Raw genomic sequence first — 23,768 nt, forward strand, 5'->3', positions numbered from 1 at the left:
TGGAGCAAGAGACAACAGAATGTCACATTGACATTATTACAAATTTTTATCGTGATAGCATCATGATATATGTTGTAGCATGTGGTCACCAGTCCTCTCCTACCCAACATGTTTCTTCTCCCTGCTTGGTTAAGCTGCAAAAGAGATTAGTAATACCCACTGTAGATGGAATGCAAAGAGCATGCCAGCAATGTGGGAAGGGCTTTTAATTTCATCCCTACTAGAGTCCCAAGAGTCACAAAGCTTTGCTTTCAGAAATATTTTTAATTGCAACTTGAATCATAAAAATATACCCCAAATTAGAAAACCATCAACACACTTTACAAGTTAAATAAAACTATACATTAGTAACACTAATTACATCTTCTCTATGTTTATTTTTTTCTCTCCTTATTTTTGCTCTTCAAACTCTTTAAAAATAGAACTTCCTGTGTTTAGTGCCTCAGTGTTTTATAATGATAAGTACTTGTTTACAACTATTTTCCAGAAGGAGAGAATTAGATGTGGGTTATATCTAGGCATGTGAAACAAAATAGAAAGCGAGTTAATTTTACATGTCATTTAGGAAAATCTTACAAAAACACATCTTCTAGGTGAAGAGATCTTATTACGTACCACATCTGACCACAAAATATTGGTATGATCAACTTGAAACTCTATTGCAATTGCTATGAGAAAGTACTTTTTGAGAGTAGTAAGTTTATATCCAGTATCCTCACATATATGTGCACACATGTAAATTTATTACGCTTAGAAGCAAACTCCCAGTCCATATAGCTGGAGCTGACAAAAGAATGTACATTCCAGATAAAAGATAAGATCAAAGAAAACATTAAAAAATAAAATTGCCAGAAAGTGTCAAGGTATAAAAACAAATATGATTATTTCAGAATGTGGATCTCAGTCCACAATATTATTAAATAGAACTCAATAGTCTTACGAAGAGATAATCACGTTTAAACCTCTAATTTATTTGTGTAAAAATTATCTAATAGCAGCAGAAAATCCAAACAATGACCTAAATGGCATTAGTCCTCATGCTAATCAAGTGTAGGGATTAAACAACTTAATTGGGTCCCATCACACAAGTGAAGAAGGATTTAGTTTTATTACAACATTTTCCTAGAGTATCAGGGATGCTTTCTGTTTACATTTTAATTCAAGGGAAGAGTGAAATGAGAGCCGGAGCAAAGCCATTCATTCCTCTGTCTCCATAAATTTTGCAATCACTGGAATGTGCACTCAGTCATAAATTGATAACTCAAATTATTCAAGGGTTTCTAATTTAAACAAACTCCTTCTTGGTACTTACTTGGCGACTGTGTACTGGACCCAGTTTAATAAAGCCTTCTTAGCATTTCCTTGGATCTTGGTGGCCACCTTCCGTTTGCTTGGGGGGCTGGTGGTCTCAGAGCTGACCACGCTGTCCACAGAGGATGTGCTGCTGGACAGAGGCTGCAGCTGCGGTAGGTTGCTGGTCAACTCCTCAATCTGCGTGTGCATCAAACAGTCGGCAAAACGTCAGCATTACGTCAGCATTATCTTTGTTCTTCTCTTCTCAGGTGGTTTAATTTTCCAACTTGATTGATCTTAACACCCTTAACCTCCCAACAGTATAAGCTCTTAAAGGGCACGACCAATGTCTTACTCCTGTTTGCACTTCCTTCCACATCTAAAATGGGACCTTGTACACAGTAATGAACACTTGTTAAATACATGCATGAATGAAGAAAACAAAACCTAATGGTTCTCCAGACTCAAAGGATGTACACACCAAGAGTGAATCCTAATGTAAACTACAAACCTTGAAATGACAGTGATGTGTCAGTAAAGGTTCATTAATTGTAACCAATGTTCCACTCCCATGGGGGATACTGGTTAAGGGGAGGCTATGCATGTGTGGGTGCAGGAGGTACATGGGAAATTTCTGTACTCTGTGCTCAGTTTTGCTGAGAACCTCAAACTGCTCTAAAAAATAAAGTCCATTTCTTTAAAAAAACGACCTTACGGCTAGAAGAATTATCCCAGAGAGAACAGCAAGTTAATTTCTCCCCTTAATGTCTAATAGGAGCATAGAATCGCTCCCTTCCAGAGGACAAAGAAAAACTTCCTGAACTCTTTTTACACCAATATTTCATCTCCATCGTGTTCTACCCACTTCTCGGACTGGGTACCTGGCCGAGTTCTTTGGGGAGTTCCATATATAACACCTTAGTGGAGAAAAAGAGGGCATTTTTGCCAACAAAAAACAATGTACATGTGAAGGTCACATCTCTGCTAACTTGAGGTTCAGCCGCAAAGGTACAGAAAATGAGGGCATTATTCATCATTAAAATGTCCACCACTACCTCCATCTGTGACATTTATATCAACTGAAAAGGGAGCTGAAGAAGTACAATACCTGGAAATACAGAATAATGGTCCACATCAGTCCGAGAACTATCGAGGGTCGGCCATCAGCTATATCAGTGGAGTTAATGTTGACTAATTTAATCTGTTTAAAAAGAAAAACTGTACTAGTAATGTACTAGAAGATTACAGACCATTTAATTATGCAATAAGTAGCACTTGACTAGACGTCAATAACATGTGGTCATGCCTGGGCAGCAGTACACAAGAGGAAGCAGGGTGAGCCATAGAAACATGGTTTCAGTGGAAATTTCAGGGGCATTCATTAGGTGCACACAATAAACACAACTACAGAATGAATTTCAAAAACTGGTTTAAAGTTGAAAAAAATATGACATCATGCGAGGAATTACCAACAAAACGCCAGACAGGAAAAAAAAAAAAAAAGGTTATTCTTTACATTCAGAGGGTGACTGGAATGGAAAAGAAACTGTGAGGGGAAGTTTAAGAAGATGCACTTACTTTGAAATTTGTTACCAAATAGCATGAAACTTATGTTCTCTTTTACCTATAAAAGTCAGCAGTTAAAAATTCTAAAATTTGTACTAACCGGTGATCCTCTGTACATGGACTGACATGAAAAACAAAGGGAGAAGATGATACATATATATAAATAGTCCTTCAAAATCCACATTATTTGCTCAAAGGGAATAAAAATGCAGGTGGTAAATTTAGAGCGTGATTCGCAGAATACATTTTAAAGATAAAGGAAAGGCAAGAAATAGTTAATTATTAAGAGAAACAGTTAAGAGAGTAGAAAGAGACTGGGGGGATTCAGTTCCCTACTTTGGGGCACTGACAACTGTAAAGCACTCAGAATTAATCTGTCGACAATTGTCCCCAATTATTCATTTCAATGTCTTCCTAACTATGAAGAAGTCCCAGGAACATAGACTTGTATGGTAGGTCTAGCTCAGTCAACCTCTACAGAATACAGTTAGCTACTTATCCTCCTCTTCATAATCCCTGGACAAATGAGAAAAAAACTAAAGTACTTCTTAGACTTCTAGCTCAATAATTCTCAGCCAAGGGCTTCCCTGGTGGCGCAGTGGTTGAGAGTCCGCCTGACGATGCAGGGGACACGGGTTCGTGCCCCGGTTCGGGAAGATCCCACATGCCGCGGAGCAGCTGGGCCCGTGAGCCATGGCCGCTGAGCCTGCGCGTCCGGAGCCCGTGCTCCGCAACGGGAGAGGCCACAGCAGTGAGAGGCTCGCGTACCGCAAAAGCAAACAAACAAGCAACAAAAAAAAATAATTCTCAGCCAAGATTTAATAAGGTGTGATACTAAAATAAAGTTCAGAAGTTTGTAAATAGCTTACTTTTTAAAAAATATCAGAAGCAAAATCATCCCACAATCACCTTACTCTTGAGTAATTGGTTTAAATTTACTAGTTATACATCTGAGGAGTAAAGTAAAAGCTAGCACAAAAGTCATTGTAAATAATTTGAGATATACCCATGGGATTTTATCTCACTGCTGAAGTTCATTCAGCAGGTTCAGAGACAGAAAAAAATTGAGAACTTCCACAGATCACAAGATCATATGTCTACTTCTTTTAAACCTAGCACTGTGTAAGATATAAAATACTTGTTGGTGGAAAATAAAGAGTGTCACATTTCTTTAATCTTTTATGACAGAACCTATTACAATCTTTATAATCATTTTGACGGCTCCATTTTACAATTTCTCCAGAATTTTCTCTATATCCATTTTAGTGTCCACGGGCCACAAATTTGTAATACATGCTAATAACCACAAGATTAATGCCTTTCATAGAGGACAAATTATTTCTCTTTCCTTATATATCATTCTTTTTGAAAATGCAATTGAATATATAAGTTGAATTTCCTACCTCAACCCAGCTCCAACTGCACTTTGAAGTTTATACGCTCAGCTTATTACAGAATCTGAAGATCTTTTGCTCAACTTGTGAAGAAAGAACGTTTTTCAAAATTATTTTCTTTCTTAAAAACTTAAAAACCATAATGGGTTTGGGGAGCACAGGTTCTTTGCCTGTTATACCTCCTCTCCCTTGCAAAATCCTATGAAATATACAATAAACTTTTAATAGCCCTAATATTGTGGGAGGGGCAATAGAGACACATCCAAAGAGACCGAAGAATTCCAGAAACCAGAAAGGATGAATCACATAGATGGACCTCACCTCAGACCTTCTGAGCCAGAAAATAAGGCAGGCGACCTAAGAATCTGTTTTAACAAAACCTCTAGGTTTGGAGAAGTTTGATTTTGTAAGCCAGAGGCCCGAATGGACTGAATTATCTTCAAAATTCACATGTTGAGGCCCTAACCCCCAATGTGACTGCATTTGGAGACAGAACCTTTAAGGAGACAATTAAGGTGAAACAACGTTATAAGAGTGAGCCCTAATCCAATAGGACTGGTATCCTTATAAGAAGAGGAAGAAACACCGGAACCCTCACTCTCACTTTCTCTCCCTCTCTCTGCACACACACACAAGAAAGGTCACGTGAAGGCACAGTGCCAAAGCAGCTGTCGGCGAGCCTGGAAAAAAGGAGGAAATCAACCCTGATGACACCTTGATCTCAGACTTTCAGCCTCTAGAACTGTGAGAAAATACATTTCTGTTGTTTAAGCTATCCAGTCTGTGGTATTCTGTTATGGCAGCCATAGCAGACTAATACAAGGCCCACAGACCTTTCAAAAAAATATTTGAATTATTTGGGAAAAATTTCAAAAAAATTTAAATAAAAAATCCAGACTACCAGCTTTTCTTGATACATTGGAAAACCTAATGAACAGATGCATCACCACTTTACGAGTTGTTTTCTACATATAGATATATCGGTAGCCAAATACCTGCATTAGTTAATAAGTAACTTAAATAAATTAAATAAATAATAAGATTTCAATAAAAATCCAGACTACTGGCTTTTCTCGTTCAATTGTTAAACCTGGGATCACTGTGCTTGCGTTTCATCAAGGCAACACCAGATGGAATTGAGTATTTGCGTCCTTCTTCCAGACAGCACATGGGACTACTCCGTTTTCCTGCTACCATGATCAGCTTCTACCTTGCTTCATCGTTTACATCATCTATCTGGACCTCACAGGAACCTAAATTTATGTCCTTGTGTGCACTATGGCAAGCTTTAGGAAACATGGTCAGTGACTGGCTCCTTCTATTACTATTTAGAATGATCCACCTGACACCTCATTGGAGAAAAACTTGTGGAAAGTAGTGATGAATCTATTCATTAGAGCCAAACTTATACAATTCTTATCAAATACTAACATATGCCTTTATTCAGTAACCCTGTAAACAAGTGGAAAATAAACACAATGGTAGGGTTTTCTTCAGTAAATTTGAAAAGTGCCTTCATTATTCCTTATCCGAGTACTAAACAAATCTATCATCTAAAGAAAAAATCTAAATGGAGGACAAAGTAAATACAAAGGTTAAAGACAAATTCTTGAAAATATGTTTGAGACTTAAGTTCTTAAATTATAAAGAACAAAAATAAACAGTAAGAGGGAGGGCACCAAAGAGTCTTCAAAAACTCATTCTACCCCACTGTCAATTATCTTGTGAGCCAATGGGGTGAAGGAATGCAAGAAAGAGAAGCCCAAAACTATGTACTTCAGGTAGATTTTTAAAAAATCAAAGTAGTTAGGGATTTGTGGGGACAGAAAGGAAATACTTTGGATTTTGTCCTGAAACTCAAATGCATTACTTTTTGCCTTTAGTAAATATAATATTTAAAATCTGAATCCTCTACTTTTTAAAAAGTTATTCAGGTTTGTTCTGTGAAAATGGACCTGGTACAAACAAGTCTTTTGTGAAAAGAAGACTCTTTGGTTCTCTTTACAAACAATGCCTTTCATGGGTTAAGTCATTAAATTTTTCTCCAAGACATTAATTAATAAGAAGAATTTTGTTTTCATATTCTAGCCAGCAAGTACACATCCAAACAAAGAAGGACACTATTGTTATATAGCCAAAATGGAAGATGCAATGACTGGGAAAACTCTATAAACATCCTGTTAAATAAGGCTTTTTTTTCAGCTTTCCATGAAAAACTCATGAAGCGAGAGAAGGAAGAAGAGAGACACTCCATTAAGAATGATGTTAAAGTGACCTGAAAACAATGTCCAATATTCTACTAGAAGTTAAGACTGTTTTTCTACACCATCTTAATGCCTAGAATCTCTCTTTGGTGTGAAGTTAGCACACTTGACTGAACTTTATACTGATTCACTGTACTAACAACTCATCAAAATGTAAATTATTTAAGAGCCAGAATCTAGTTTTCTTTAATTTTCCAGAATTCTCATTTTACAGAAAGTATTCAATTATGCATTTGTGGAATAAATGAAATAAGTTATTGCATATAGACAGAGAAGTAAATAACTGAATCATTCTATTTTCCAGAAGTATCTGGATATCCATTTATAAAGCTGGTTTTGGTATTGCCAAACACAGACTTCCTGAATTTCTACAAATTAGAAAAGGCTAAAATCTAAAAGGATTGGTGCAACCCTTCTGGAGGGAAATATGTCAACACCTAACAAAACAAAATACACACTTATGTTTTGACCCAACAATCATACTTCTGAAAATTTACCCAGAAGATACACTTCCAATAATACAAAAATACTTATGCACAGTTATTAATTGCATCATCGTTTCTGTTTGAAAAATGCTAGAAACAACCTAAATGCTCATTCATAAGAGAGTGGTTGAATAAACTCTGGAACATCCAGACCACGGAATACTATGCAGCTGTAAAAATGAATGAGGAACATCTCTGTGAACTGATTTGAGGGATTTCCAGGATATACTGTTAAATGAAAAAAGTAAAGTGCACCTGGTGTATCGCTAGTATGCTACCTTTGTATAAGAAAGAAGGTGGTGTATGAAAATAACCTGCTCATTCCCGCAAAAGAAATACAGGAAGGATAAATCAGAAATTGGAGAAACTGGTTACCTAGAGGTAAGAAAAGGAGTAAAAGGAAGGAGAATGGTAATGGAGAAGCAAGGATGAGGAGGGAATGCCACTTCTCTAAGTGTAACTTTTGCTCCTAGAATCATAATAATGTCTCATTCTCTAAAATAAAAAATAATTAAGGTCAACTAGGATGTGTGTGGGGTTGCCCCAAATGGAATATAACTCTATTACTTAACTCTATTACAAATGAATAACATAATCACACTGAAAGGATGGGAGAACAGAAGTGACCTAGGTAAATCTGGACAACATTCTCTTGACAGGATATTGTAATGCTGAAGACCGAAAGAACTGTACACAAATACTGTTCTCCAGTTAGTCAATATGTTTCTCACAAAGGTGTGGGTTAGCAATTCTGAAACTACTTTATGTGTATACACTAGAGATGAAAAAGAAGACAATATATTGTAGATGAGAGCCAGGTTTCTCACTGCCAGAGAAAACAGAAAGAAATCATCATGCAATGGACCTTGTGGTATTGGACTGAAATCAGAAGTATCAATTTGAAGTAAAGGTTTACATGCACACATAATAGAAGAAGCTATATAGAAAGAGAGAGAGAGAGAGAGAGAGAGAGAGCTGGAAGGGAGAGAAATATAGATATGTGTGTATACCCAGATTAGTAAACATACATATATCTAGATCTGTATATTGAGAGGGCAATGAAACCTCAGTAGCCATGAGCACACCTAGCACCCAAATCTTGGTTTCTAAATGCCATTCACTAATGAAAGGAACAAAGCCTCCTTAGAGAAGTGGTTGATTCTAGGATTGGGGTAAGGAAAATATAAACCTGGAAAATCTGTAGTTCCAGAAGATAAGGAAATGATTGAAAAAGGATGGGGCCATGTCAAAAGAGTACAGGAGCCAGCTGGAAGGAACTCTTAATGGACAAAGCTAGAACAATCTGAGCAACAAAATAATAACAATAATACTGGATTATAACTATAGAATAAAATAAATATCCATGAGTCCATAATGAAATAAAGAAGAAATTGAATAAATAAATGGGGAAGAAAGGTCATCTTTTTCTTACATAACGATTCCAATTAGTAAGTATAAAAGAAACGAGGGAAAAACAAAATCATCATTAGGCAAACAGCACAGAAGTAATTACTGAAGGCAACTGATGCTAAAATCAGTGAGCAAGGAGCAGAATATTAGCATAATCTCAATTACCTCCCCTAAGTTATTTCTGAATTATAAATGGAAAAGTAGTAGTTTTACCATAAAAAAAAAAAAACTCAGCAGATGACTTAATCAAGTGGTTGAGGTTAGCATCACCAGCAATAAGACAAGTCAGAATCCTATCTATATCCACTAAACTGATTCACTGAGAAGAATACATCACTTCCTTGGAATTCTTGCCAAAAATGTATAACCTCAGTCTAATCATGGGAGAACATCACACAAACCAAACTGAGAGATATTATGAAAAATAACTGCCTAGCGGTTATCATTGAGGTCATGAAAGACACAGAAAGACAAGGTCATAGAATGGAAAAGACAAAGGAGCCACAACAATTAAAATGCAAGCATGTTATTGGATTGGATCCTGGAACAGAAATAAGACACTGTTGAAAAAATGATGAAATTAGATTAATTTCTATGCTTTACTTAACAGTATCATACCAATTTTAATTTCCTTATTTGGTAGTTGTAGTATGTTACATATATGTACTATGTACAAATAAGTCCCTCACATTAGAGGGAGCTGGCTGAAGTACAGACATGAAATCTCTGTACCTTTTTTTTTTTTACCACTCTTCTGTAAGTCTAAAATGATTTTACAATAATATTGCACATATATGTTGTATAGATTGCATGCAGTGTTTTTACCCAACAATCAACAATGAAAATATTAGTATGTCCACGCTTTCTTCTTGAAGTGTTTTGTTTTTGTTTCCCTCTTACCTTCCTTCCTTCCAGGAACTTGAGTGCCGTGCCAATGTTCGCCACAGCATGGATTCGCTTCATCCGGCGTCCTTGTTCACACGGCTATAAAAGGGGGAAGGACAGGAATAAGTAAAAATGCACACATTAAAAAGACAGTTATAAACTCTATTTAAGTGGATTCAAAATATACTTGAAGAATGTTCAAGAACAGCCAACATACTCAATTTCTATAAAGGTTAGCAGATACATAGAGGAGCGTTATCCCCACAGCACTTGGAAGGTGTATAATTTACTCAATAAATACATTCATTCTCAGCTTCTGAATGCACTTACCCTTAAGGTTTCTGTATGCTTAAGGTTGGAAATTCACAAAATTCCTATGTTGTCTACTAAGACTGTTATTCCTGCAAGTTAGGAAGTATTTTTATGAAAAGTGCTCTTGGTGTGTGTGGAGGGAGGGCAGGAAATCTCTCCTTGCCTCTCAATTTTGTCATAAACTTAAAACTTCTCTAAAAAATAAAGTCTTGGGCTTCCCTGGTGGCGCAGTGGTTGAGAGTCCGCCTGCCGGGTTCGTGCCCCGGTCCGGGAAGATCCCACATGCTGCGGAGCAGCTGGGCCCGTGAGCCATGGCCGCTGAGCCTGCGCGTCCGGAGCCTGTGCTCCGCAACGGGAGAGGCCACAACCGTGAGAAGCCCGCGTACCGCAGAAAAATAAAAAAATAAATTAAATAAAGTCTTAAAAAAAGTATTCTTGGTCACTCACATTTTTTTTCAGTCATACTAACATGAAAGTTGCTGACAGTATTAGTGGCGTTTCTCTGTTTGAAGGACCAAAAAGCATGGCTTATATGAGCCAAGGTTAAAAAGGAGGAGTGCAAGAATGAAAATGTTCTTCGCAGAATAGTATGTTCTGGTACAAGGATACTAAGTTACTTGTGTTTGATTCAGCAAAATATAATAAATTAATAAATAATTTAATAAATAGTATAAAATAGTAAGTGCTACACTGTTCACCTTAAAACTCAAAATAATTTCAGTGAAGCAGATAGCATTACATTTACGAGACCTAAGAGGATAACAGGTCCATGACTGCAGAGCTGATAGACTGGTCTCTTCTCTGTGGCACTAGAACTCTAAACAATCTCCCATTAGAGCTCAAAACTAAGTATCTTTTCATTTCCAGTTAAAAGTGTAACAGGTAATTTTTTATGACATCATTTTAAACAAATATTTAAATAGAAAATATACTTTTAAAATGTTTATCCTTTTCTTGCATGGCCCACTTATTTAGTTCTTCGATTAATTATCTTTTATAATGGAAAAAGCACCTAGGAACCCGCAACTAAAACAAAGCCAGGACCCAGAAATTAAGCACAAAAGCCACATCCCTCAATATTACCGTTCATTCCATCCCCCTGAAGTCCTACACCATGGCAACCATCACAATAAACCCAGTCCAATGTTTTCCCTTTTACACACATTCATTTCATTTATTGCATTCTTAAAAAGAATATTTATTTCAGTTCTTAGCTCTTATATAAAGAATATCACTGTATTAATCTTTTGATACTTACTTTTCCACATAATAAGATTGCTAACATTCATCCATATTGTTTCCTGTCACTGTATTTCATTCATTTTGACAGCCATATACTGTGCCATTTATTTACTCTCCTTCTGATGTGAATCTGAATTATTTCCAGGTTATTCCTATGTGACCTGTGCTGATAGGATACCTAACAGTGGAATTGCTGAGTCAGGGGGAATGTGACTTTTGAACTTCTAACTTTTCCAAAGTGTTTGTACTACTCACTCTTATCAGCAATACAAGAATAATCCTGTGGATACACGTTTTGTCCAACACTTCATTTTGACAGTTATCTTTAAAAAATTATTTTCAGTTGAATGTATGTAACATGGTCTTTCATGGTGGTCTTCATTTGCACTGCCCTGCTCAACAACGGTGTGAACATCTCATCCTCTGTTCTTTGGCAAGTCTGTTTCTTTCTCTTTTTATTAATTTTTATTGGAGTATAGTTGCTCTACAATGTTGTGTTCGTTTCTGCTGTACAGCAAAGTGAATCAGCTCTACGTATACATATATCCCCTCTTTTTTGGATTTCCTTCCCATTTAGGTCACCACAGAGCGCTGAGTAGAGTTCCCTGTGCTATACAGTAGGTTCTCATTAGTTATCTGTTTTATACATAGTAGTGTATATATGTCAATCCCAATCTCCCAATTCATCCCACCACCGGCCATGCCTTGGTATCCATATGCTTGTTCTCTACATCTGTGTCTCTATTTCTGCTTTGCAAATAAGTTCATCTGTACCATTTTTCTAGATTCCACATATAAGTGATATTATGCAATATGTGCAAAAGCTTTTAAGTTTCATTAGGTTCCATTTGTTTACTTATTTATTTATTTTTAAACATCTTTATTGGAGTATAATTGCTTTACGTTGTGATGTTAGTTGCTGCTGTATAACAAAGTGAATCAGCTATACGTATACATATATCCTCATATCCCCTCCCTCTTGCGTCTCCCTCTCTCCCTCCCTCCCTGTCCCACCCCTCTAGGTGGTCACAAAGCACTGAGCTGATCTCCCTGTGCTATGCGGCTGCTTCCCACTAGCTATCTATTTTATATTTGGTAGTGTATATATGTCAATGCCACTCTCTCACTTCGTCTCAGCTTACCCTTCATCCTCCCCATGTCCTCAAGTCCATTCTCTAAGTCTGCGTCTTTATTCTTGTCCTACCCCTAGGTTCTTCAGAACCTTTCTTTTTTTTTTTAGATTCCATATATACGTGTTAGCATACGGTGTTTTTCTCTTTCTGACTTACTTCACTCTGTATGACAGACTCTAGGTACATCCACCTCACTACAAATAACTCAATTTCGTTTCTTTTTATGGCTGAGTAATATTCCATTGTATATATGTGCCACATCTTCTTTATCCATTCATCTGTCGATGGACACTTAGGTTGCTTCCATGTCCTGGCTATTAAATAGTGCTGCAATGAACATTGTGGTACATGACTCTTTTTGAATTATGGTTTTCTCAGGGTTTCTGCACAGCAAAGGAAACCATAAACAAGATGAAAAGACAACCCTCAGAATGGGAGAAAATATTTGCAAATGAAGCAACTGACAAAGGATTAATCTCCAAAATATACAAGCAGCTCATGCAGCTCAATATCAAAAAAACAAACAACCCAATCCAAAAATGGGCAGAAGACCTAAATAGACTTTTCTCCAAAGAAGGTATACAGATTGCCAACAAACACCTGAAAAGATGCTCAACATTACTAATCATTAGAGAAATGCAAGTCAAAACTACAGTGACATATCACCTCGTACTGGTCAGAATGGCCATCATCAAAAAATCTGCAAACAGTAAATGCTGGAGAGGATGTGGAGAAAAGGGAACCCTCTTGCACTGTTTTTGGGAATGTAACTGGAGAACAGTATGGGGAGGTTCTCCATTTGTTTATTTTTGTTTTTATTTCCATTACTCTAGGAGGTGGGTCAAAAAAGGTCTTGCTGAGATTTATGTCAAAGAGTGTTGTGCCTATGTTTTCCTCTAAGAGTTATATAGTGTCCGGCCTTACGTTTAGGTCTTTAATCTATTTTGAGCTTATTTTTGTGTATGGTGTTAGGGAGTGTTCTAATTTCATTCTTTTACATGTAGCTGTCCAGTTTTCTTGGCTTGTTTGTACTCATTGTTTTGAAGATGTACCTCATATATTCTTGATATAATCCTTTCTTAATCCTTTTTTAACCGGTATTGTGAATATCTTTGACCAATTTTTAACTTTTTTGTCACTTTCTTTAAAGTTTTTTGATTAAAAACTGTTTTGAATTTTAAAATAGTCAAAGGTAACAATCTTTTATAGTTACTATTTTTTGCCTTATTTTTTTCCCTGTCCTGATGTCTCAGAGATATTCACCTATATTTTCTAAGAGTTTAAAGTATTTTTGCCATTAGGGCCTTTATCCATGTATATTTGATTTCTATAGAGGCCAAGAGATAAGGATCCAACTATACCTTTTTCTTGCTCTTCCATTTATTGAACCATCTTTCCTTCCCAGATCTGACATCCACCTCTGACATAAACTAAATTTCCATTCATGCCTTGGTCTGTTTCTCAACTCTATTGCATTAGTCAATATGCTCATCCCTGTATTAACACCACACTATCTTATGTGATAAAGCTTCACTGTAAGACCTGATATCTAGTAAAGCAAATACCTTTTCTCTGCTTTTCTTCTTTGGCTGTATCCTGGCTAAAAGAGCAAGGTATAAACACCTATTGTATAGTTCTACCCCATATTTGCATCTATTTTAACACAACTGACCTACCCTAGTTAATACAGTGATCCTCCCTACCAGGCTACAAGCTCTTTGAGGGCACCAACCATACTTCATTCACCTTTGTTCTCCTTAGAGGGCAAAGGCAGTGCCTTTTCCATAATAGAGACTCCAGATATGTTAGCTGAACAGTCAAAAGATAATGCCAAACCCAGCGGCAGACTTGAGTTCTACTCTCAATATATGATTGATGTTTAACAAAGTCACCTGGTGAACATGCAAGGGCCTTCAATTTCCTAAGAATGCCCATGTGTACTTTTAAGTGGATTTTTAGGCTCCTCTTTTTTTTTTTTTTTTTTTTTTTTTTTTTTGCGGTACGCAGGCCTCTCACTGTTGTGGCCTCTCCCGTTGCGGAGCACAGGCTCCGGACGCGCAGGCTCAGTGGCCATGGCTCACGGACCCAGCCGCTCCGCAGCATGTGGGATCTTCCCAGACCGGGGCACGAACCCGTGTCCCCAGCATCAGCAGGCGGACTCTCAACCACTGCACCACCAGGGAAGCCCTTTTAGGCTCCTCTTGAACGCAGAGTGTTAAGGAGTCTTTAATAATACTATACAGAAGGTTAACAAAATAGATAAGAAATGAATTTCTCTGCAGTCCTTAAGCTCTATTCATATTGCTTCGATTATTTTTAATTTTTCTATGGAATTCTTCACATTCTTAAAAAAAATCCTAAGTATAAAATTAATTTAGTGTTCCTATCTTTATGTGTGATTAAAGATATATAATCACCGATCCATTCAAAGAGTAAATGTTCTACAAATAATAATCAAAGGGCATAGAGAAATCCAATAATAATCATAAAAACTTACAACTCCCTAGCATCTGAAATAAAATCATAGACAAGAGAGTCACAATAGGTTATTAAAAGAAACTAAGATACTGAGAGTCCTCCCTTACCTTGAGATGCTGGTGGTAAAGGGAATACTAAGGTATTTGGCTGAATTTCCCAGATGATCATGGTCAAAGTCAGTCCTGGGCTATGTGAATCATGATGTTAAAGTATACGGCTCTTTAATAGAGTTGTACATATGAGATTTCCCAAACATTGCTAATGTTCCTGAGGGAAATGCTTCTGTTCACATTCTCTCTTTGAAAGCTCTACAAGAATGCCTAGGATACTCAGTCCTTTAAATGATGCTTTTCATCTTAATGTGGTCCTGAACCAAAATGTCTACATGTACAAAATTTAAATAACCATTGAGATGGTTTACTTATAATTTCAGAGTAATTTCATTTTATATAATTCAGAATCTTGAAGGGCTCAGTAAAAATAAATAATAAAGGTTAAATCAGAAACTGTCCTTCTGTGTCTCAGTTTTTCTACCTCTTAAATGAGAATATTAAGATTCTTTCTGAAATTGCTTCTAGCTTCCAGATCCTATCATTGTAAACACATCTAAATGAGTAGGGCACTTAAACAGAAGTAGGATTCTTGTATCAAAATATACGCTCTTTCTAGAATCACTTAACTTGGCAGGTAATGCCCATTGAGGTTTCTGTATGCCGTTGGCCGAGTACAATGGCAGAATCATAATGACACTTAGAATGACAGGCTTCTTAAATACCCATTTGAATTGTAATGAAGGTTCCTTCAATTCAAGTAAATAGCTTAATTCAGGAGGGTATATGAAGATAGCCAGTTACAACAGGCCACCAAGGGAGTATATATTTCAGGTCGATGACTCCCACATCCTAATGTTAATCCAGTTTATTTAGCTCATGCATATATCTGTTTATTCCAAACTGGCTTTTCATATGTGTCTTCTTTGATTTCTCCCAATGTGGAGCCTGAGATAAGAACAGGGGTACATGCAGGTGACCGAGGAGGTGATCCCAGGTAGCAGGAGTGAGGATGCATGGAGAGTGAGACAGAGAAGGAGGAAAAATCAATAAATAATAATCAATAATAGTACGATGTGCTATTAAGGGTCTCCACAATGGGCAACCACGGCTCAGTTCTGCTGGGGATCCAATGGGGCACTCTACCTCATGTGTGAAATAAACCTTGGAATCATCCCTCCTACAAAAGCCAGGCTGGAATTTTTATTCAGACTCCCATCCCGTTTGGGACCATTAACTCTCCCACACTTCAGGGCTGCCTTGTGCGCAACTTGCAGCTTTGACAAAAGCCCTGAGGGCAGAAACCCAGAGACGGGCTGCCAGTGAGTTGAGATGCTGATGGAGGGTGTGGATCACGTCCACTCCTGAGGCTACTGGAATCAGAGGTGATCTGAGATGGCGCTGGGGGCACCAAAAGCATCTGCTATACTATGAATTCAAGTAGATAATGACTTACACAAAATTATTATTATCAGTTTGTATCTTCCCAGAAACAACTCTGTTACAAAAGCTATGGTGAAGGCTCCCCACAAGAAATGAACTGGAAATTTATGATCAGGCAAAAACACTTTTTAAAAAATCAATTAGGGCTTCCCTGGTGGCGCAGTGGTTGAGAGTCTGCCTGCCGATGCAGGGGACACGGGTTCGTGCCCCGGTCCGGGAGGATCCCACATGCCGCGGAGCGGCTGGGCCCGTGAGCCATGGCCGCTGGGCCTGCGCGTCCGGAGCCTGTGCTCCGCGGCGGGAGAGGCCACAGAAGTGAGAGGCCCGCGTACCACAAAACAAACAAACAAACAAACAAAAATCAATTATCCAAGTAATAATGACTGTGTAGCTCTTTGCCATGATGCAACAGATTAAGAAAAAATAAGTGCCCCCAATTTTGGACCCCATGTCTAGCGTGTTACACAACATTCTGAAGATTATTTCCTGAGAGCCTTTTAAAAATTGTGGTAAACATCACATAAATAATCTATGTTTGCAAACTACTTACTTCTCTACTACTCTGAAATGAAAAACCATAAGCCAGAGAGAAATAAATATTTTATTATTCGAGTAATGTAGAAAAATAGATTTTATAGGTCACTGTCAATTTGTTTTTCACTCTGCTGGTTCCATTGAGCTTAACAACAAATGATTCTGAACATGCTGTTCCTATTACAAACGACTGATGACAGAGAATGTCCATAAGCGGATGAAAAATGCCACGCTGATTTCAAGGCTTAATTTTCAACAACTATATAAATACACAGATATGGACCAACAATCCTTTCCAAATGGAAAGTAAGCACTTAAAGTGCATTAGATGTTAATTTCCAACAAATCTTCCTGGATGCCGTACAGATGCAGTAGTTAACCAGGACTGATTATCGATGAAGTTCTTTACTCTTACTTCTAGGATTACTACCACTATACATAATGTTTTAAATCTACTATAGGTGTGCAGGAATGAGAAAGGAAATTTATTCCTTGTTCCCAGAAGTGACCGATAGACTAGTGCTTCCTGTGTATTACCAACCGCAAAAGAGAAAAAATTTCCCTCACGTGGGTAGCACCCCTTATACTCCCAACTCCATAGCCCCCAAATTCCAAATGGGAACAGTTTGACAAGTCTGGTCACAGAAAACATCCTTACCAGTTTCTGCCCAGACAGGACCTCCAGCAGAGCGAGCAGCTTCACACCATCTTTCATGTCTTCAAAAAGATCATCTACCACCATTGGGGGTTTCCGCTATAAAATAAAAAAATAAATAAATGCAAAAAATACTTCTCTTACTCTCTGTCAGACATTTGTTACTCACCGTGGCAAAATTTGAAGAAAAATGTCTAAATGCCAAAATCCTGTATTTGGGATACGGGTGGCAATTAACTTTTGATGGCTGCAAAGAGAAAAACGACCCTTTGGAGGTAAACTTCACATTCAAGAACCTCATGCCTGGGCTTTCACATACACACCAGTGTCTTTCTAGAAAGGGAGTTTTGACAAGAGTGGGATGGTGTGGGATAAGGGAAGGAAAAGAGGATACTATAAACATAAAAGATAAGAGAGAGGTTAAAGCAGGACGGACGTAAACAGGGAACAGGTGGTACCCCAGATAAACTGGACCAACCTCCATACCTTCACCCTGAGTGAGCACATTACTGGGCTGAGGCAGGTGCCAAATTTCCTTGAACATTCTCTCGTTAACTCAGTGACCTGCTGTGGGACCATTGTTAGAACAGCCAGAGGGACAGGTTGAACCTCCTGTGGGTTAGCTGGCCGCGTCCGTTCTGTTGCACAGGCTGGCAAATCCAGCAAACCTCTCTCACAGCGTGGCACTGAACCCAAAGGATCAAAAGCACAAGAGTACAGACTGATCAAGGCAAATCTATCACCACTACTGGAGAAATAGTCAAAGCCCATTTCAACTCATGGAGGGTCTTTTGTTTTTTTATGAAGATTATGAAAATACTTAGTATACTAGAGTTCATGAAATCTTAAAATTAGCTGTATCTCTTGCCTCAGAAGAAAGTAAAAAAGCGATGAATTCAAAGTTGATGGTCAACAGTAATTAGGTGCCCTCAGATTTCTCACAGAATATGAATTTTAAAAAATTTATAGGGCTTCCCTGGTGGCGCACTGGTTGAGAGTCCGCCTGCCAATGCAGGGGACACGGGTTCGTGCCCCGGTCTGGGAAGATCCCACATGCCGCAGATCGGCTAGGCCTGTGAGACATGGCCGCTGAGCCTGCGCGTCCGGAGCCTGTGCTCCGCAACGGGAGAGGCCACAACAGTGGGAGGCCCGCGTTCGGCAAAAAAAAAATTTATAACCTGGATCAAGCTCTGTAGTTTTCTAATTCTCACTGAACATGTTAAAGGCCTAATGCTGTCTACTTGACTTTCAATTGTCTTTCTTTCTATCAAGAAAGAAAAAGGAAGGAAGGAAGGGAGGGAGGGAGGGAAGGAAGAAAGAAAGAAAGAGAGAGAGAGAAAGAAAGAAAGAAAGAAAGAGAAGGAAGGGAGGAAGAATGAAAGAAAGAAGGAAGGAAAGAAAGAAAGAAGGAAGGAAGGAAGGAAGGAAGGAAAGAAAGAAAGAAAGAAAGAAAGAAAGAAAGAAAGAAAGAAAGAAAGAAAGAAAGTTCTTTGTAGAGATATTTAATCACCAAATGTTTTACTGAAATGGGACTTTGTCTACCCACTGATGTGGCACATTTATACTCTCTTATGACTGCATGAACTACTGTCTCTGAATGGTACAATTCTAATTGTGAATGCATTTTTCTTCTCTTTATAAAACAAACAGCTGAATACATTTTGTTCTCATGCTGCAAAATACATGTTCAAAAATAATAGTTTTCATTTTCAAGCTTTCTCTTCTAAATTCCACTATTCACACTGCTTACTATTTATACAGCAAGAACGTAATAGTGACTTTATATTCTAAGCATATAAATAAAATTATTCAGAATAAAATGAGCCTTTACAATGCAAAATATTTGATGTGATAAGAATCAAAATTATTGTATTAACTGTATATAATCATTAAAAATATCATCTATTTCTCTTTCAAAATGTCCATTTGTATCCTAATAATACAAATACAGTGGAATAATGAGGGGAAAAGTTAATGAATATGTGATGTATTCTGTGAACAAATACAAATGAAATTTTTCATGTATTGTGTTAACCTGAAAATATATTTTAAAACTTAAACAAAGCAGGGAATTTTCATGAAATAATAAAGAGTCCAAGAAATTGGACACCAAAAAAAAAAAAAAATGATAGATTGCATCCATCCATCCATTCTGACTTTAAACGTACACAGGTCTCTACCACTTTGCAGAACATTCTCTCTCGACCCCGTTCTGCCCCTCATGTGTGTCCTCTTGCATTCCTCTAGCCACTCCTAGAAGTGGCCTCTAGGTCAGCTCTGACCGCTGAACAAGTCAGTAGCCCATCAGTCCCTCTGCACTGGATATTGTTGCTACCAACTTCTCCTTGAGCTGTTCCTCCCCAAACTTCTTTGATCAGTCTGCCTGGTTCACAGATTTCTTCTCCTTCTCTCTCTCTCCTTTCTTCCTAACTGTAGCCATTCACCAAACTCAATCCTGACTCCTCCATTCTTTACAAAATTTTGTCTGGATAGATGTGACTCTCTTTTTTCTTTTTTTTTTTTTTTGTGGTACGCGGGCCTCTCACTGTTGTGACCTCTCCCGTTGTGGAGCACAGGCTCCGGACGCACAGGCTCAGCAGCCATGGCTCACGGGCCTAGTCGTTCCGCGGCATGTGGGATCTTCCCGGACCGGGGCACGAACCCGTGTCCCCTGCATCGGCAGGCTGACTCTCAACCACTGTGCCACCAGGGAAGCCCTAGATGTGACTCTTGAATCCTTCCTTGCAGGTAAGTGTTCTTACTTAAACATTGTTGAGCACATGGCAGGCACTCAACATTCACTGCTGACTGACTGAATGAATGAAGTTTTGTAAAAAAAAAAAATTACCTTTGCAGTCCCTATGCCCGTATTAATGGTTCTTAAAATGTAGTACATATATATGATGGGTAAAGAAAAATGTTCTCCAGGTTCTAGGCAATCACAGACTACAGCGCAACACATAGGAGCATCTTGCTTCTGAATGTCTTGTTCACAGTAGGAACTCATTAAAAACTTGTTGAAGGAATGAGTTCCTAGTCTGTGTATGGGAAAAACAGAATAGGTAGTTTTTATTTCAAGAACAGAGATGCCTAGAATAGTCTCACTTTCCTCTTTTCCCATTTAGCAAATTCCTGGTCAGTTTTTATGACTGAGCTCTTATGTAATCTTTTCCAGTTTTCCAACTAGAATTAAATTACTTATTTTGTCTTAAGTGCATTTGTTCTGATTATAATGACCGCATTGCATTATAGTTATTTATAAAGTTGTATGCCCAGGAATTCAGATCATGCGACTTCTGGAGGACAAGGAAGTTGAATATATATTTAAATACATAATACTAGGCACAGTGCTTAGCACTAGTTGGTAGTAAACATGTAGATAGCTCAACAGATATGTGATGCTTATTTGCAAATACCTTTTGGAATCTTGGAGAGATGTATACAAATAAGGACACGAGGCAAAAATTTCTTTTTATAGGAAATATGAGTTGCTTCTGAAAAATTTTTCGCCAGTATCTTCCTACACAAAGTAAAGAGATGTAGTCTGATGGCTATTAGCAGACTAAATAGAAATTGGAGAAAATATTTTTCTCTAAAATAAAAATGTTTATGTAATTAATAATATGCAGCTATTGTATCTTCAACACTCTGAATTATAGAACCTAGCATGTAATAAATTCTCGACTTACTACCTCAACCAGTAAAAGAGGAAGAAAATAAGCCTCTGGCCACCTTTCCTGCAAAGAGCTAGCAAAAGTGAATACTAGGGCTTCCCTGGTGGCTCAGTTGTTAAGAATCTTCCTGTCAATGCAGGGTACACGGGTTTGAGCCCTGGTCCGGGAAGATCCCACATGCCACGGAGCAACTAAGCCCGTGCACCACAACTACTGAGCCCGCATGCCACAACTACTGAAGCCCGCACACCTAGAGCCCGTGCTCCGCAACAAGAGAAGCCACTGCAATGAGAGGCCTGCGCACGGCAACAAAGAGTAGCCCCTGCTCGCCGCAACTAGAGAAAGCCCGCAGGCAGCAACAAAGACCCAGTGCAGCTGAAAATAAATAAAAATTAATTAATTAATTAAAAGTGAATACTAGAGAATGATCTTTATTTTTCTACAAGTTCTATCCAATTGTACATAATGTAACTATTGTGTAAACCACTTTATTTATCAAAACACTTTATTAAAAATTACACCAGGTCTTTCCTGGTGGCACAGTGGTTGGGAGTCCGCCTGCTGATGCTGGGGACGTGGTTCGTGCCCCAGTCCGGGAGGATCCCGCGTGCCACGGAGCGGCTGGGCTCGTGAGCTATGGCCGCTGAGCCTGCACGTCCGGAGCCTGTGCTCCGCAGCGGGAGAGGCCACAACGGTGAGAGGCCCGCGTACCGCAAAAAAAAAAAAAAAAATTACACCAGAATAAGAAAAGTCCTAGTAATTATTGGACAAGTTTTGCTTTCCCATTTTGTATAAAGTACTGTTTACATATAGCAAATGATCAACTAGAGAGCGCCTTTACTATTGTGACAGCATCACATTTATTTTTTGAAACAATGTTTTAATACAAAACCTTTCATCTAAAATGCCTCTCTTGTCATATATATATATATATATTCACAACATCAATCTGATTACTTGGCAGGATTCAGGTCACAGTGCTGGAGGCCAAAAGGAAGAGTTAGAAATGAGGGTAATTCACTGGAGCCTGAGTTAATGGAAAATAAAGATAATGTGGTTTGTTCCGACGGCTTGAGAATTTGCAGTTTTAAGCACTAGACAGAAATAAATCTATTGGGCACTTTTTAAGACCTCAGCTATCTATTTTTTATTAAGATAAAATTATAAGCTCTTTCTTTTGCACAGTATTTGGAAGAATTAAATTCTTGGCCCTGTGAATCACATTTAGATATTCTACAGATATGCATGCTGAATCTGAGATGCTCAAAGAGTGGAATGTCCTGACTGAGTGAGGGGAGAGGAAGATGGAGAAAAGGAGAGAGAAAGAGGTACTTGGCTTCTGTGGCTACTCCCTTCTAGAAACCCTCCTCAAACTAGGTTTAAGCCCTAAATTCTGGCTGTCAGAGTATTGCCTGGTCTAAAGTCTCTAGAAACGCAGGGAAAATGCACATGCCTGGCAATGCCCTTGGTAGTTAACTTAAGAGTGGAACAGATCTCATAGAGTTTTGTTTCCTGTTTTTTTTCTCCTCCCCCTTTATTTTTGCAGCCCTTTTAACGCCACGTAATGAGATTCATTCCCTTTCTCTTAGGACTTAAATGGGATCAAATGTTTCTCCTTGAACTTTATGAAATCTAAGAAAGCACAGATATTTTTGGCATAATTTTTACTGACCATTTCCTATATTGGGGAAAAATAATCCATTCTTTAACATTGTGTGTGTGTGAATAACTTGTGTCACTTTACTAGTTCATAAGTACCAATACATGTTTAATCCTTATCCACCATCTACTTTCATATTTTCATTCATATAAGGATAACCATGTTTGCTATACAACATGCTGATTTTATGTCCCTACAAACAACTGCAACACTCAGGACAAAAGGATTATGAGGATAATTTTGATGAAAAAAGGCATAACTATTTGGCATGAAATGAAAATTTAAGGAATTCTCACATTTTAAAACTATATAGAAATGATAATAGCCATTCTGACAGGTGTGAGGTGATATCTCATTGTGGTTTTGATTTGCATTTCCCCAATGATCAGCAATGTTGAGCATCTTTTCATGTGCCTGTTGGCCACCTGTATGTCTTTCCTGGGAAAATATCTATTCAAATCCTCTGCTCATTCTTCAATAGCATTTTGTTTGTTTTTTTGATATTGAGTTGCATGAGTTCTTTGTATAATTTGGACATTAACCCACTATCAGACTTGCAAATATCTTCTCCCATTCAGTAGGCAGCCTTTTCACTGTGTTGTTAGTTTCCTTCCTGTACAAAAGCTTTTTAGTTTGATGTAGTCCTATTTGTTTACTTTTGCTTTTGTTTCTCTTGCTTGAGGAGACATATCCAAAAAAAAAAAAAATTACTAAGACTGATGTCAAAGAGCATATTGCCTATGTTTTCTTCCAGAAGTTTTATGGTTTCAAGTCTTACATTTAAGTCTTTAATCCATTTTGGATTTATTTCTGTGTATGATATGAGAAAGAAGTCCAGTTTGATTTTTTTTGCATGTAGCTATCCAGTTTTCTCAACACCATTTACTGAAGTGGCTGACTTTTCCACATTGTATATCCTCACCTCCTTTATCACAGATTAACTGCCCATATACATGTGGGTTCATTTATGGGCTCTCTATTCTCTTCTATTAATCTATTTGTCTGTTTTTGTGCCAGTACCATGCTGTTTTGATTACTGTAGTTTCGTAGTATAGTTTAAAATCAGGGCATATGATGCCTTCAGCTTTGTTGTTCTTTCTCAGGACTATTTGGGCTATTTGGGGTCTTTTGTGTTTCCATACAGAGTTTAGAATTGTTACATTTTGTGCCCAGCAATAGATGAATGGATAAAGAAGATGTGGTATACAATGGAATATTACTCAGCCATAAAAAGAGTGAAATCTTGCCATTTAGGACAACATGATGGGTGGACCTAGAGGGTATTATGAT

At 37.9% G+C, this 23,768-nt stretch overlaps 1 protein-coding gene across 16 annotated transcripts in view; it reads right to left on the bottom strand.

The window, feature by feature from the left end:
* SYNE1 (spectrin repeat containing nuclear envelope protein 1) overlaps window positions 1-23,768 on the bottom strand; it is a 465,530-nt gene that overhangs the window by 345,383 nt on the left and 96,379 nt on the right. For all 16 annotated transcript variants that reach the window (XM_079939340.1, XM_079939347.1, XM_079939346.1 and 13 more), the window contains 4 exons: window positions 17,148-17,243; window positions 9,313-9,396; window positions 2,402-2,494; window positions 1,313-1,491 (listed from right to left, as the gene is read on the bottom strand). In XM_079939340.1, the coding sequence (XP_079795466.1) occupies window positions 1,313-1,491; window positions 2,402-2,494; window positions 9,313-9,396; window positions 17,148-17,243 (452 nt within the window). The remainder of the gene's footprint in view (window positions 1-1,312; window positions 1,492-2,401; window positions 2,495-9,312; window positions 9,397-17,147; window positions 17,244-23,768) is intronic.

This window comes from Stenella coeruleoalba (genome assembly GCF_951394435.1).
Source record: "Stenella coeruleoalba genome assembly, chromosome: 12".
Taxonomy (NCBI): domain Eukaryota; kingdom Metazoa; phylum Chordata; class Mammalia; order Artiodactyla; family Delphinidae; genus Stenella; species Stenella coeruleoalba.